This window comes from Fistularia commersonii, chromosome 6 (genome assembly GCF_037954325.1).
Source record: "Fistularia commersonii isolate RoL2024-O1a breed Wild chromosome 6, RoL_Fcom_v1.0, whole genome shotgun sequence".
In the NCBI taxonomy this organism is placed as follows: Eukaryota; Metazoa; Chordata; class Actinopteri; order Syngnathiformes; family Fistulariidae; genus Fistularia; species Fistularia commersonii.
Genome location: NC_141289.1, coordinates 1,498,801 through 1,514,337, shown reverse-complemented (window position 1 = coordinate 1,514,337; position 15,537 = coordinate 1,498,801). Strand labels below are relative to the sequence as shown.

The 15,537-nt window shown below is 41.6% G+C and overlaps 1 protein-coding gene across 3 annotated transcripts in view; it reads left to right on the top strand.

The window, feature by feature from the left end:
* Positions 1-364: 364 nt before the first annotated feature.
* The window catches only part of cerkl (CERK like autophagy regulator), a 36,190-nt gene continuing 21,017 nt past the window's right edge, over positions 365-15,537 (top strand). For all 3 annotated transcript variants that reach the window (XR_015106248.1, XM_086147690.1, XM_086147688.1), the window contains exons 1-3: positions 365-611; positions 3,344-3,453; positions 11,186-11,416. Coding sequence is in view for 2 of the 3 variants with exons in the window: in XM_086147690.1 (XP_086003816.1) it covers positions 490-611; positions 3,344-3,453; positions 11,186-11,416 (463 nt within the window). In the remaining variant the exon portion in view is untranslated. The remainder of the gene's footprint in view (positions 612-3,343; positions 3,454-11,185; positions 11,417-15,537) is intronic.

Sequence of the window (15,537 nt, the reverse complement as noted above, 5' to 3'; positions counted from 1 at the left end):
CAATAACAATGATAACTAAATTAATAATAATACTAATAATCCTACTACTACTACTAATAATAATAATAATAATACTAATAATAATAATAATAATGATAATGATGACAATGATTATAGCAATAACAATGATAACTACATTAATAATAATACTCATAATACTACTACTACTTCTACTACTACAACTACTAGTAGTAATAATAATAATAATAATAATAATGAAAACATCAAGCGCGCTCCCGCCAGCGCCCTCTCGGGAGCGCGCACCCACAGGTGGGCTCTTACCGCGCATGCCGGCTGTCGCGCGCCCGTTACCATGGCGACGCGACCCCGGAAATACACACAACCACCTGATCAGCTTATCGCGGTGGTGATCAGCCGCGCCGAAAAACACACACACACACACACACACGCACACACACACTCTCACACACTCAAAAAGTGACTTTTATTTAATTTATCGATCAACTTGATTTCCCGGACCCGTAAAAAATGGCGGAAGCCGCGGCGGGTCTGAGGAAGAAGAGGACGAAGAAGAAGGCGAGGAAGAGGAGGACGGAGGAGGAGAAGGAGAGCGGGAGGAAGGAGGAGCGGGAGGAGGCCCCGGAGACGAGGTGAGGGGCTCCACAGGCTATCAATCGATTGGAAAATCGATCGATACGTCGACGAGAAAGGACTTCCGGGTGTCACGCGAAGCCGCATCAACTTTAATGAACGTAAAGTTGTCACGTGCAACCCGGATGTTGTGTTGTGTTTTTCCCCCGGATTTTAGCCGTTTTTCCTTCTTCTTGAATTTTATATTCCAATATAACTTTTATAATTTCATACAACTTCCATCCCCCGTACATGTGTTATAGAAGGGTGGACATTTTTGAAGTCTTTTTATAGGAATCTTCATAAAAAGGGCGTGTGACGTCACACACCCTCATGTGACGTCATTTTGGATGCGTTTTTTTTTCCACATAAGATATTTGAGATGAGATGAGAACAACTTTATATTTTATAGTTAGTTTATAGTTTATATTTTATTATATAAACAACTAATATTTGAAACAACTTCCATCGCTCGTCCAACATTGATATATTTGATGAGAAGAATGCATTTAAATTAATTTTGATTCATTTTTGCTTTATTAGCTAAAAAAATGTACTGCTGTAAATGCTCCCCAAAAAGATGGCGTGGTGGTACTTCTTGCTGATATGGGATTTAAAAAAAAAAAAAAAAAAAGATGCTGCAACTGCATAGTAAAATAGGTCAAACTAGAAATAAATGTGAAAACTAGCAGAGTTGGGGGAAGGTTTTGATGTTGTGACAGAGTTTGTGCCTGCTTTGGGGGCTTATTGGTTCCTTTTTCAACTGCATGAGCCTTTTCAGTTTCCACAACCTTTTCTGGAACTTGGCTGTTTCTTGGTGCATTGGAACAGCAGAGGAACCTCCTAGAACCATCTCAGCTCCTACTCTGAGACAGGGTCTTTTTAGGTTTCCATAGGAACCAAGGGAAAGGAAGTACCGTATTTACACGACCATAAGGCGCACGGCTCTAAAAGGCGCAGTCTCAGTTATATGTGCCATTATTGTATTTAACTCACAAATAAGGCGCACCTGATTATAAGGCGCAGGTTTTATATACAATCCACGCCCGCACTTCCCCCTTTAACGTTCTCATGGTGTCCTCTATTACGTCCGCCTTACAACAACAACGCACACACAAGCATACAAGTCTGCATATTTAAAAATACAGCAGGAGCAGATCTGAGTTTGGTATTCGCATTTTTTTACTGGTAATCGTCATCAATCCAACCCATGGAAGTCCTCGTCCTCTGTTTCTGATGAAACAGCTGCACTAAATCTCCATCAAACATGCCAGGCTCCTCGGAAATGATGCCGGCTTTTACAAAAGCTCCAACAACAGCGCCGGCAGACACGTTAGCCCGAGCATCTACGATCCATTCGCTGCCTTCCACTCTTAGTGAAACCCTGGTCTCCAAGAAGACTTTTCGTACCCCGTTGTGCGTATCGCTATCATGCTGGTCCACTTCTTCTGCACATTATGCAGAAATGCTGAATATACAGCCGTTACATGGCAGACATAACTCGTGTAGCCACAAGAAATGCTAAACAAACCTGGTGTTCACGAGTCTCCTTCTACTGCAGCTACAACTGCGACAAACACTAGCAAGCGACATTAATACCCTCATAAAATTGCAATATTATTTCGGAAAGTAGAAACATTTTACTCACCAAAAATTCCGATTATTTGTAACTATATTTGTGTTCATGCAGCTTGCTACAGCCTGCTAGCTCTGGCTAGTACATTCTCTGACGATCCAATCAAAGGGTGTGTGACAAGCTGACGTTACCGTCGCCTTCTAGAAGGCCTTGGTGTCGCGAATCTGATTGGCTGAAGCAACAGTTTCATCAACACTTATTTTTTGAGCGCCTGCGAATCTGATTCTGCAGGCCTCCAGGCAGATTTCTTTGACAAATACTGTCTGAAATGCGATTGGTTAAATGTTTTAAGATGAAAATACACGTCTAGAAGCGGTGCAGCCATGGAAAAATCCATGAAAAGAAGCAGACCATTTGGAATTATTTTATACGTATTCATCATGGACAAAATATAATGAAAATCAGTCAGATATTCTTAAGGCCAGCAGAGAAGGCCTTGCAGGCCCTGACGGCCTGCCACTGGGTAAAATACAGGGCAGTGAGTGAAAGATGCAGTAAACTCGTACACTTTGTACCAGAGTACTTCTTGCTCTGAGGTGGAAGCGCTAACCGTCGCTACCCAAGTATCTGTTTGAAGCCGGACAATAGTTTTTTCCCGGTGGACCAGACGAGATTGCAGATCTCGGATTTCGCCGGCCTCCTCAGACCCGTCTGTTCACTCCGACATCCAGCTGTCCGGGGAACCCCGAGCCAATCACAGCCCTGCATTCCCGTTCCGGAAAGCAAAAGACCCGGGTGTCTTATTGACCTCAAAATATGGACCAAACATGTCAGTGGACTTGTAGTCGCATTTAGGTGGAGCACATTGTTGTAGCTAAACATCACACACTCTGAAACGTGATTGGTCATGGAGTGCGAGCAACCATCATATCCAATGTTTTTCCCATGTTGTGAAGAAGTAATCAAACTCCTGAAGACCAAAGCAGGACTTCCATGATCTTCTCATGACAAGGTGACCTCAGGTGTTCCTCCTCAAAATGGAGAATACCGTCATGTCGTGTCAGCAGGCTTACGGAGGACCGAAAGGTCGTAATCGACCATCGGTCCTTTCCCGCGGCGACACAATCAGCTTTCTGATTGGCCGATACCGACTGCTGTGCCTTTTGTGTTCGCCAGCGACGGCGTGCTGCTGCGTGGGATCTTCAAGCTGGGGAAGAAGAGTCACGACGTTCTTCTCAGCCGGACCAGACTGACCTGGACGCCCATCGTGCCCGAGAGCCCGACAGGTCGGTTGCTATGGCGACAAGGTCACAATCCGACCAATCGGGTCCGAAGTATCCCGAAGTTTAAAAATACGCATCGATGGACGGGATATTTTTCGCACGAATTTTGCGTCACCATACGAGCAACTGCGTAGTATTTTTATTTTCGGTAATTTACTTTATTACCGTCCCAATTTGACGAGGACAGACTGCGTCCTTGTGGAGGCAGCTGGTGCTGTAATGGAGAAGACCTGCCATGTTGAGGACCACACACACACACACACACACACACACACACACACACACACACACACACACACACAACACACTCGTTCCCACAGGTTTAGATTTCGGACGCCGCCATGTTCTCTGCAAACGCCCCCCCTTCTGCTCCGCTATCGATTGTTTTCACGTTCACCCACCGCGAGGAGTCCAGATCATTTCCCCGAACCGTGAATTTTAAGAAAGATTACGAATATTCTAGATGTTTAGAAATACAGTCACTCCTCACTTGACGACTCACTTCGACATTTATGATACGTTGGGTTTTGGCAACCGGTAGCGCTGAGCTAGAGCCAACATCTTCTCCCCGTCAGTCACTAAGTCTAGTGTACTTTAACGTAGTTGCCTCCAATGTTTCTACAGTCCTTTCGATACTTTTTAATCCCCTGGATTAAGCAACTAGTACTGCTCATGGATCTTCTACCAAGACGCAAAGGAGACCGACTAATTTAGAAACGAAGCTTAAGATCATCAAGCAACATGAGCAAGGTAGCAGCATGGGTATGCTACCCTACCGTAAGGCTATACGGCACACTAGCAGCATGGGTATGCTACCCTCCCAAAAGGCTATACTGTACACTAGCAGCATGGGTATGCTACCCTACCGTAAGGCTATACGGTACACTAGCAGCATGGGTATGCTACCCTACCTTAAGGCTATACGGTACACTAGCAGCATGGGTATGCTACCCTACCGTAAGGCTATACGGTACACTAGCAGCATGGGTATGCTACCCTACCGTAAGGCTATACGGTACACTAGCAGCATGGGTATGCTACCCTACCGTAAGGCTATACGGTACACTAGCAGCATGGGTATGCTACCCCACTGTAAGGCTATACGGTACACTAGCAGCATGGGTATGCTACCCTACCGTAAGGCTATACGGTACACTAGCAGCATGGGTATGCTACCCCACTGTAAGGCTATACGGTACACTAGCAGCATGGGTATGCTACCCTACCGTAAGGCTATACGGTACACTAGCAGCATGGGTATGCTACCCTACCGTAAGGCTATACGGTACACTAGCAGCATGGGTATGCTACCCCACTGTAAGGCTATACGGTACACTAGCAGCATGGGTATGCTACCCTACCGTAAGGCTATACGGTACACTAGCAGCATGGGTATGCTACCCCACTGTAAGGCTATACGGTACACTAGCAGCATGGGTATGCTACCCTACCGTAAGGCTATACGGTACACTAGCAGCATGGGTATGCTACCCTACCGTAAGGCTATACGGTACACTATTCATGTATCACAATTTGAGTTGACATAAAGGGGTTCCTTTGAATTTGCTGAACAACGTGGATTGCTGTTTTAAAACGTGACTGTATGCGCTACGTTGAAGACCGTCATGGGTGGAGCTCGGGTGTCGGGCAGAGCGCATCAGGTTTGGAAGAACATTTCCAGGAACTGCATTGGTTCTTTATGCATTGGGACAGCAGAGGAACCGTGGACATCGGTTCCTGGAACCTGTGCAGGTCCTACTCCGAGGCAGCAGGGACTTTCTACGGTTCCATAGGAACTCATGTGAGGTAGCTCCTTGGTGATTGGTGGAACTCATAAGCCATTACGAGACACTTCTTGTGGAACACCAAAAAACCTGTCCTGGTCACCTGTCCTGGAGCGACGAAGTGGTCCGAGCTCTTCTGGCCTGGGTTTCCAGGGCTTGCAAAGGAACATCTACATTTTGGACCAAAATAAGTCAGGAGTTAGCTAACGGCTAATGGAGTTCTTCACAGAAAGATGAAAACCCTTCACCCATCTGACGGTCCATGGTTGTTATTCCATGAATGCCATGGCAGCTTCCACCTCCATGTCGTCCTTGTGGTCTTCCTCTTCTTCTTCTTCCGCGGTTCGTTTAAGGTGCTCAAGGTGCACATGACCGTTGCAGATCGGTCCAAACCCCGGTTCCTCACTGCCTCTGAGAACACAAAACTAAAAGGTTACTCCAGAAGAGGCCAGTTCCTGGAACAGACATTCGAGCTCAGAACTTTTCCGTCCAAATGCAGCTGATGTTGGCTTGTTCTTGTCCAAATCGTCCAGTCGTGGCAACTCGACTTGATTTTCTTTGCTTGAAGACGTTTCTCCCGTCCCTGTTAGCCGTTAGCTAACTCAGGACTCATTTTTGCCAAAATGTAGATGTGACTCTGTGATCCCTGGAAACCCGTCTGAGGCGCAGCAGGCCAGAAGAGCTTGGACCTCCTCATTGCTCCATTTCTTGCTGCTTCTGTCCATTTTGACCTCGAGGATACTTTGTAAAAATAGAACTCCACAAGAAGCGTCTAGTGCCGGGCGTGGCTTAGGAGTTCCACCAATCACCAAGCAGCTGCATCACCCGGGTGACTGCTTTCTGAGCTGAGGTCTGAGTTCCTGGTTCCTCTGCTGTCTCAAGGCACAAAGAAACAACCCAGTTCCTGGAAGGGTCACCAAATTTACCATGACTAGTATGACTGAGAACCTCCACAGTAACGGTAGCATACGTCAATGTAGCATTAAAAATCACAATGCTTTTTGTGAAAGAGTTGCAACGCAAAAGGTGCACGACGGAAAACTAAAAAGCACCCCTGGAGGAGGCTTATCCCTGGAACAGAGTTCCAGCTGGATGCTTCTTAATACTGTTGTGGCTATTAATGACACAAAACTTAATTTACAAAACAAACAAACGCTATATTTCAGGTGTGTTGTAACATTTAGCGCGTTTGCTAACAACAACCAAACGCTGGCAAGCTAGCAAACACTTCTGAACGGACGCCGACTCTTGAAGGAATCTCGTATTTTACTCCAGGATCACATGACAGGAAGAAGGAAACACCAAATACAGGCGTGAATCTGATAATCAATAATAATAACAATAATAATATCCATGAAAATAATAATTATAATTATGATAAAGGCAATTATTACAGGAATAACCCTGGTTTGATTTGACAGGAATGACAGGAAATTCATAGCTACAGAACGGGTTATTGGAGCAGGATGAGGTGTGTGTGTGTGTGTGTGTGTGTGTGTGTGTGTGTGTGTGTGTGTGTGTGTGTGTGTGACAATCTGTTTTGCTGTATTTCATCCAAGCTAATGTCATTAAGCCTGTGGTTGTGTGTGTGTGTGTGTGTGTGTGTGTGTGTGTGTGTGTGTGTGTGTGCTGGCAGTGGTAGGGAGCAGTTGGTTCAGCCCGTGGGGGGTTATTAGAGTCTCTCAGTGTGAGGAGATTAACACACACACTGTGAGCTGTGTGTGTGTTTTGATTAGATATTCCCATAGAAATGGATCATCTTTTGTTGTTTATTTTTATACGCCGATTCAACAAATCACCCACGTTTTGCAAACACACACACACACACACAGACACACACACACACACACACACACACACGAAGGGCCTGGCCAAGTGAGCTGAGAGGTTTTTGCAAATTTGAATTTTCTGAATTTGTTTCATGTCTTATAATGTTTTCACAGCTGATTTTAAGATGAAATTAAATGAGATTAAATTCCATTAAATTACATCAAGATAGAATCAGCTGTAAAAATACCAACCGCAGAAATTTTATCGGATGTTATTTGCTTTAGCTTGTCGCTAATGATGTTTGGCTTTAAGTATCAGTTTTAAAGAGACAGCAAACGCTACATTTTTATTCTTTATTTTTAGATACGCCGATTCTACAAAACGTCTGCGCTGGGTTTACGAAACATTATTATAACTCAGCGTAATTTAACCCCCTTTATTTTTTTTTAGCAATGTATATTAACATTCGTACAGTGTGTGTGTGTGTGTGTGTGTGTGTTCTATGGCCCATCCATAAATACACCCGTTGTGAGCCACATTGCCTGGTCACCATGTGAGTGGACTGCCACTGAGTGAGTGTGTGTGTGTGTGTGATTGCATGCGTGCATGTGTGTATGTGTGTGTGTGTGTGTGTTTGTGTTCCTACGCATTAAACGCGCATTGCAGTATTTATAACTGCTTTTAGTGTTAGCAACTTGGTAAAAGCGATGTCTCCATGGAGTGAACAGAAAATTGTCAGGTATAAAATTGCTAATAAAATATTTATATGTTCCATAGCGTGTGTGTGTGTGTGTGTGTGTGTGTGTCTGTGTGTGTCTGTGTGTGTGTGTGTGATATCACATAGGTGTCACCACAGTGGGTTGTGAGACCACGATGGGGCGTTCGTCTCCATCTGGAACTACACAACACGCTACAGGCGTGTGTGTGTGTGTGTGTGTGTGTGAGAGTGTGTGTGTGTGTGTGTGTGTATCCTGTCAAGTCATATCAGTCTCTTCTTCATTGGTTTGGAGGGAAAACCTGCGTCTCTTTCAGTTGGCGCCTCCTGATCTCAGCTTGAGATGATGGGATTGATGTGATTTTGTTGTCGCCGTTAGCGCTGAGGTGCGTCAACACTTAGCCATTAGCTCCACGTCCTGTTTTTATTCTTCCTTTAGCATTTAGCAGCAGAAGAACCATCTTAGCTCCAACTCCGAGGTCCACAGGTTCTGTCGTAGCTGCTAATGGGTGATTGGTGGAACTCATAAACCAGCAAATACATCAGTGGAGGTTCTCAGTCATCCAGATCTTAGTGTTAGCTAACGGCTAACAGGTGTGCGGTGCAGAGAGAAGATAAAAACACTTCAACCATCTGATTGTTCATGGTTATTAATCCATCAACGCCATGTTGTCCGTCTGGTCGTCCTCTTCTTCTTCATCTTCGGTGGTTTGTTTTGGAGTGTGGAGCTGAAGGTGCACATCACACCGCTCCCCACCGCCGTCCCTGCTAAGCTAAAAGGTTACTTCCTGGATTTCGGTTCCAGGAAGTAGCCTCCATTCGAAAGCGGTTAATCTGAAGGAAATATCTTTTGTACGACTAATTTCCTCCCCACCAATCAGGTTCACGCAATTGATTGACAGGTGTTATTATTGTTTTGTGCCGATCCATGGATTAGCGGCTAATACACCTGATGATGTTATGTAACAGGAATGAATCGATGCATCACCGACCGGTGTTGTTGATGGGGGAGGGGTGGGAAAAATAACACGGCGTGCACTTGTATACGATCTTTGAATTAAATGTAAGCGTGCGATGATGATGTAACTATTCTAAATTCTATTATATTTTGACCGTTTTATGGAATTTATCAGTGAACTTTGTATCGCTACTGATACCTGGATCAGTATTTCTAAATATACCGTAAGCAAAGCAAGCTTTGAACACTGCGGGTTAAATATGGCTAAATTTATGGCTTTTTTTTTTGAGCTAATGAGCTTCACACCGCTAAAACATTTAGCCTCATCGGACTCATGAAATGACCTTTTTCCCGAAAAAGGCCGCAGGAGGAAGACCAAATTAGCTTATCTTTTTCATCAGCTGTGTTTCAGGCACTGTTTGCAAAACAACATTTCGAATGCGTATTTGTGGATGTTACTGGTGTGTATTTAAATCATAGTAAAAAATTAATAATTCAAGTTAAAAACAATGTTTCTGTGTGAATATCTCATGGTACAACGTGGACACGGCGCGCCCAATAATTTTATCTGAATATGTTCAGATGTTTGGGTGTTTTGGCTGACCTGAGGAGCGTACCCATGCTGCTAGTGTACTGTATAGCCTCACGGTAGGGTAGCATACCCATGCTGCTAGTGTACCGTATAGCCTTACGGTAGGGTAGCATACCCATGCTGCTAGTGTACCGTATAGCCTTACGGAAGGGTAGCATACCCATGCTGCTAGTGTACCGTATAGCCTTACGGTAGGGTAGCATACCCCTGCTGCTAGTGTACCGTATAGCCTTATGGTAGGGTAGCATACCCATGCTGCTAGTGTACCGTATAGCCTTACGGTAGGGTAGCATACCCATGCTGCTACCTTGCTCATGCATACTGGTTGCCCCCAAAGGGCGGTATGACTAAATGGAACCAAATGTTATAGAAGATAAATGTAGGGATCATTTGTATTTCTATGAGGAAGTCTGGAGTGGCAGCAAAGTATGTTGGACTGGTGCAGGACATGTATGCTCGCTGTGAGACAGTGTTGAGATGTGCTGTAAGGGTATCAGAGAAGTTGAAGGTGGAGCAGGGACTCCATCAGGGATCAGCTCTGAGCCCCTTCTTGATGAACAGGCTGACAGATGAGGTTAGACAGGAATCTCCATGGACCATGATGTTTGCAGATGACATTGTGATCTGTAGTGAGATCAGAGAACAGCTTGAGGAACATCTAGAGAGGAAAGGATAGGAGAGTGTGGAAAGGTGAAGAAACAGTGGCGTTGCAGAAAAGACAGGAAGCAGAGCTGGAGGTCCTAGAGATGAAGATGTTGAGGTTCTTCAATCAGACCTTTTAAGATGTTTAAAATGACCTAGCGGCCACGTTTGGAGCTGGTTTTTTGGACACAACGCTTCCAGGAACTCGAGTTTGGTTCCAGGAAGTAGCCTACACCTGGGGAACTCTTAAGGTTTGCATATATTTATTATATAAATGCTTGGCGAGCTTACTTACAATTTGCATAGTTGTGTACAGTGCTTTATTTATACATAACAACGTCAACAATAATAATAATGTCAATAAAATATATATTAGTATAATAATAAAAATAACAATAATAACTATAGCAATAATCAGAATGTCTTTCATAATCATAATCTGCTGTCTATTCATTTGTGGACTTTTTTTTGGCTTGCTATCTTCTGTCTTCTGCCTTTCTATTTATATGTATATTAATATTTAGTGCAGGATAAGCAGAGTAAGATGGATATTTATTGTATTCATCATATTTTGTCCCTTTTCTTTTTGACATTATAACTGTTACGCTGCTGTAACAAAGGAATTTCTCCCATGGGGATCAATAAAGTGTCTTATCTTAATCATAATAATATACATATTACAGTGATAACAATAATCATTATTGTCATTATAAATTAATAATAATGATAATTATTATTGTTATCAATTTAAAATAATTATGATAATTATCATAATTGTTATTAAGATATATACTGCTCTATATATTTCTGATGTTATTATTATTAATACTACTACCACTAATAATAGTAATAACATAATATATTATATTATTATTATGTAATATATAATTATTATATATACAATTATATAATATATAATAATAATAATAATAATATATTTTATTGCAGCTGAGCACCTGAAAAATAACACACCTATGTAAAGACACAGGGATGATTATAATAACATATTTTATCTATTATTATATATTGTTAGTTATATATTGTTTTATTTTATTCTTTAAAGTTCTCAATTTGATGCATTTTTTAATTTCTTTTTTTTATTTTTGACAAAATAAAAGCTTTTTCCGCATGGAACAGCTAAAACCTGGAAACCAAGCGGTTTGATGACACGGGTTCGGTCACACACACACACACACACACACACACACACACATGTTCATCTCCGTCTCGAACAAACACATTTTGTGACAGTCCGTTAAACCCTCCCTCCGCAGGCGACACGTGCACGCCGCCTCTGGGCGTGCTGCCGCTGCAGGACGTGTACGCGGTGAAGGTGAAGCGGCGGCGGGCGGCGGGCCAGGAGACGGGAGGCCCCGTGCTCGGCGTGGCCCTCTTCTACTGCAGGCGCCGCGGGAAGAAGCTCAAGGAGGACACACTCCATCTCCACAACGCCTCCTCCGAGCACACACACATCTGGTACAACACGCTGAAGGAGATGCTAGCAGGTAACACACACACACGTGTGTTTCGGTTACATAACAGCTGAGCTACTCTGGAAACATGACTCAGTATTTCTGCGAGATTTATGCGATAAGGCGATTACATCCTCACACACACACACACACACACTCACACACACCTAGCTGTCACCCGTCAGGGACGATAAACGACCGCAGCGACCTCTACGGGTGGAAATACCCGCTCATAAACACACAACGTCCCAAACGCGACGCTAACCAGACGCTAACAAATAAGATACACTTTATTGATCCCAGTGGAGGAAAATCTTTAATAATGTCAATAAATATGGATAGAAATATAAATAGGCAATTAGAAGGTCGCAAAAAGACATCCACAAATACATAGATGGCAGGGACAACAACAACAACAACAACAACAACAACAGGGATAAGAATGGAAAACAGAATGAAAAAGAAAAAAATAAGAGTTAAATAACCCACTTAAACAACAACAACAGGGATCAGAACATTATAGCAATGACAAATAGGCATTCACACTCTCACTGTCACCCCTGTTGTTGTTGTTGTTGTTGTTGTTGTTGTTGTTGTCGACTTCTCATCCGCTGTCTATTTATGTGTGGATTTTTTTTTGGTTTGTTTGTATTGTCATTACTGTCGGGTTTTATAATGATATAAAAATATAAAATAATAATAATAAAGTGTATGTGTAGTGGGTGTGAAATGTATAAAAATGTTTAATTTGAATATAGAGAGGGTTTTTTCTGTAGTTAAGTGTGAAAGGTCAGTCATGAAAAGCAAAATGGTTCATGATACAATAACAGAAGTTTTTTTTTTTTTTTTTCTTACAACAGCAAAATGATTTTTCTTCTTGTTTGTTCTTTTTACAATAGCAGATTCATGTTTTTTTTTTTTTTTTTTTAAATACCACCTTGATTTGTTTTTTTACAATAGAACCATGCTTTTTTTACAATTTCCTGTTTTTTTTTACAACAGCAGTTTACTTTTTTATGATAGAAGCATGATTTTTTTTGTTTTTTATAATAAAAACATTATATTTTTTTTGTTGTTTTTTTTTTCTTTATGATTTTTGTTTTTTTACGACGGTATGCTTTTTCCACAATAGCAGCTTTATGTTTCTCTTTGTTTTTTTACAATAGCAGCATCATGTTTTTTTTTTTTTACAACAGCAGCATGATTTTTCTTTTTACAACAGAAGCATGTTTTTATTTTATAATTTTTGTTTTTTACCGCAGTGTTTTTTTGGTTTATTTTTGCTTTTTTTTACAATAGCATGATGATGTTTTTTTACAACAGCGATATGACGTTTTTCTTTCTTTTTACAATAGAAGCATACATTTTGTTTTTTGTTGTTATTTTTTACAATATTTGTTTTTATAAAACAGCTTGATGTTTGCTTTTTTATTTTTATCTTTTACAACAGCAGTATTATTTTTTTAAGAATAGCAGCATTATGTTTTTTTTAACAATAGCAGCATGTTTTTTTTATAATGGAAGCATGATGTTTTTATTTTATAATTTTTTATTTTTTTTTTACCGCAGTGTTTTTTTTTTTTTACAATAGCATCATGATGTTTTTTTAAAACTGCGGAATGATGTTTTTCTTTTTCTTTTTTTTTTTTTTTTTACAATTTTTGTTGTTTTAAAACAGCATGATGTTTGCATTTTTAGTTTTATCTTTTACAACAGCAGCATTACTTTTTTTTTTACATTAGAGGCATTTTGTTTTTCTTTTTTTTTTACAATAGAAGAATTTTGTTTTTCTTTGTTTTTTAAATTAGAATAGAATCATTATGTTTTTTTTTTACTATAGCAGCATTTTGCTTTTCTTTGTTTTTTTTTTACAATAGAAGTATTATGTTTTTTGTTTTTTTTAAATAGCAGCATATTTTTTTTACAATGGAAGCATTATATTTTTGTTATAATTTTTAGCAGTGTTTTTTTGGTTTTGTTTTTTTACAATAGCATCATGATGTTTTTTTTACGTTACGATGTTTTTCTTTTTTTTTTTTTACAATAGAAGCATGTTTTTTGTTTTTTTTTTAGGCTGGTTTTCCTCCGACAGACGAGGAAAAAAAAAAAACACGCCGCTTTTTTTCTCCTTTTTGTTTTTTTTAATTATCACAATTCGGGTCCTACGAGTTGTTTGCCAGAAGCGGATTATAATTTCACATCAGCCCTTTTATCACTTAGTTTAATGAGGTGACTCACAGTTACATCAGGGCTAATCTGCTAATCCGCCGGAACACAGGGCTACACACACACACACACACACACACTCGCATAGAGTCAGTAGTTAGTAACATGTTGTCAGCATGAATCGTGTCGTCTGAGAGAGAGATTAGCTGATATACTGTCTACATGAACTAGCGTGTGTGTGTGTGTGTGTGTGTGTGTCTGCGGCGGGTTTTCCGTTTCGCATGCGAACCTTCCAGGGATGTTAAGCGACGGGAATAAATGACACCCAAACCCCCCCCCCGTTCATTTCCTGCTCACGTTAGCAGGAAATGAACAACAAAGAATAATCTAGATAAAGTGGGATTAATTGCAGAGCTGATTATTCCCGAGATGCGACTTCAGTTGCGTTAAATTGTGTTACCTGGATGTGCAAACTATATGTATTTCAACTGCGTAGCTACATAAATGCGTTATCAGGAAATACACTGCATTGTAAAAAAAAAAATTTAACATAATATGTTACGTTATGATGATGTGATAAAGCAAGAATAGTCTTTGTGAATCCTCAAATTACATTTGTATTTGTGTTAATTTGCGCAAGCAGGTTTAGAGAAGCACCGAGAAGGTAAGCGGGATCTGCTTTTTACTTTTGTAGACCTAGAAAGAGCATATGACGGTGTGCCAGAGAGGCACTCCGGTGTTGTATGAGGGAGTCTGGAGTGGCAGAGAATAAGAATAAGAATAAGAATATGAACAACTTTATTTATCCCGAAGTAAATTGTTAGAAAGATTGTTACTAAAGGAAGAAGAAGTAAATAGAATAAAAAAAGTTGAAAATTTAGGCAAAAGAGATACTAAGGTGAGGAGAAACTCAGCGCCGGAAGAATGTAAGTATGGTAGAAGTATGTTAGACTGGTGCAGGACATGTATGCTCGCTGTGAGACAGTGCTGAGGTGTGCTGTAGGGAAAAAGAGATACTAAGGTGAGGAGAAACTCAGCGCCGGAAGAATGTAAGTATGGTAGAAGTATGTTAGACTGGTGCAGGACATGTATGCTCGCTGTGAGACAGTGCTGAGGTGTGCTGTAGGGTTAACAGAGAAGTTCAAGGCGGAGGTGGGACTCCATCAGTGGTGATTGACAGGCTGACAGATGAGGTTGGACGGGAATCTCCATGGATCATGATGTTTGCAGATGACATTGTGATCTGTGGTGAAATTAGGGAAGAAGTGGAGGTGTGTACTGGAAAGGAGAGGAACGAAGGTTCAGACAAGACAGTGGTGAGACCAGCCATGCTGTATGCTCTAGAAACAGTGACAATGACCAAAAGGCAGGAGTCAGAGCTGGAGGTCACAGAAATGACGATGCTAAGGTTCTCTTTGGAAGTGACCAGGATGGAGAGGATCAGGAATGAGTCCATCAGAAGGATGAAACATTTTAGTTGATGTGAGAAGGAGAGATATAGAGAATAGGGTGAGATGGAGAAGGTTGGTTAGCTCTGGCAACCCCTGAAGGGAAAAGCCCAAAGGGAAAGAAGATTTGCGCAAGAAGGTCCCTGGTTGGAGTCCCACAAGGGGTCTTTATGAGCAGACAGGTCTTAAAACATGCTGGAGGTTCATCATGGAGCCTCAGTTGTCCAGGCATGTGGATGAAAGGGTTAATGGTCGTATGTATGTATGGCTCGGAATGGGAGGTCCACCTCTGGGATACCCCCGACACCCTGCCGTGATGTCAGGAAGAGGCTCCTCAAACACCCGGAGGGTCTATATCCTCCTCCTTCTCCTGGTTCCTGCAACTCAGCTTCATGCCTCAAAGCAGGACCGTCTCGAGGCCACCTCAGCATGAAATGGTACTATCAGTGGCTCCTACTTGTATGCTTCGGCACCAGTCATCGGTCTGTGAACGGGTTGACCTGACGTAAAGCGCCCTGTTGTTCACAAGGTGGTGAAACA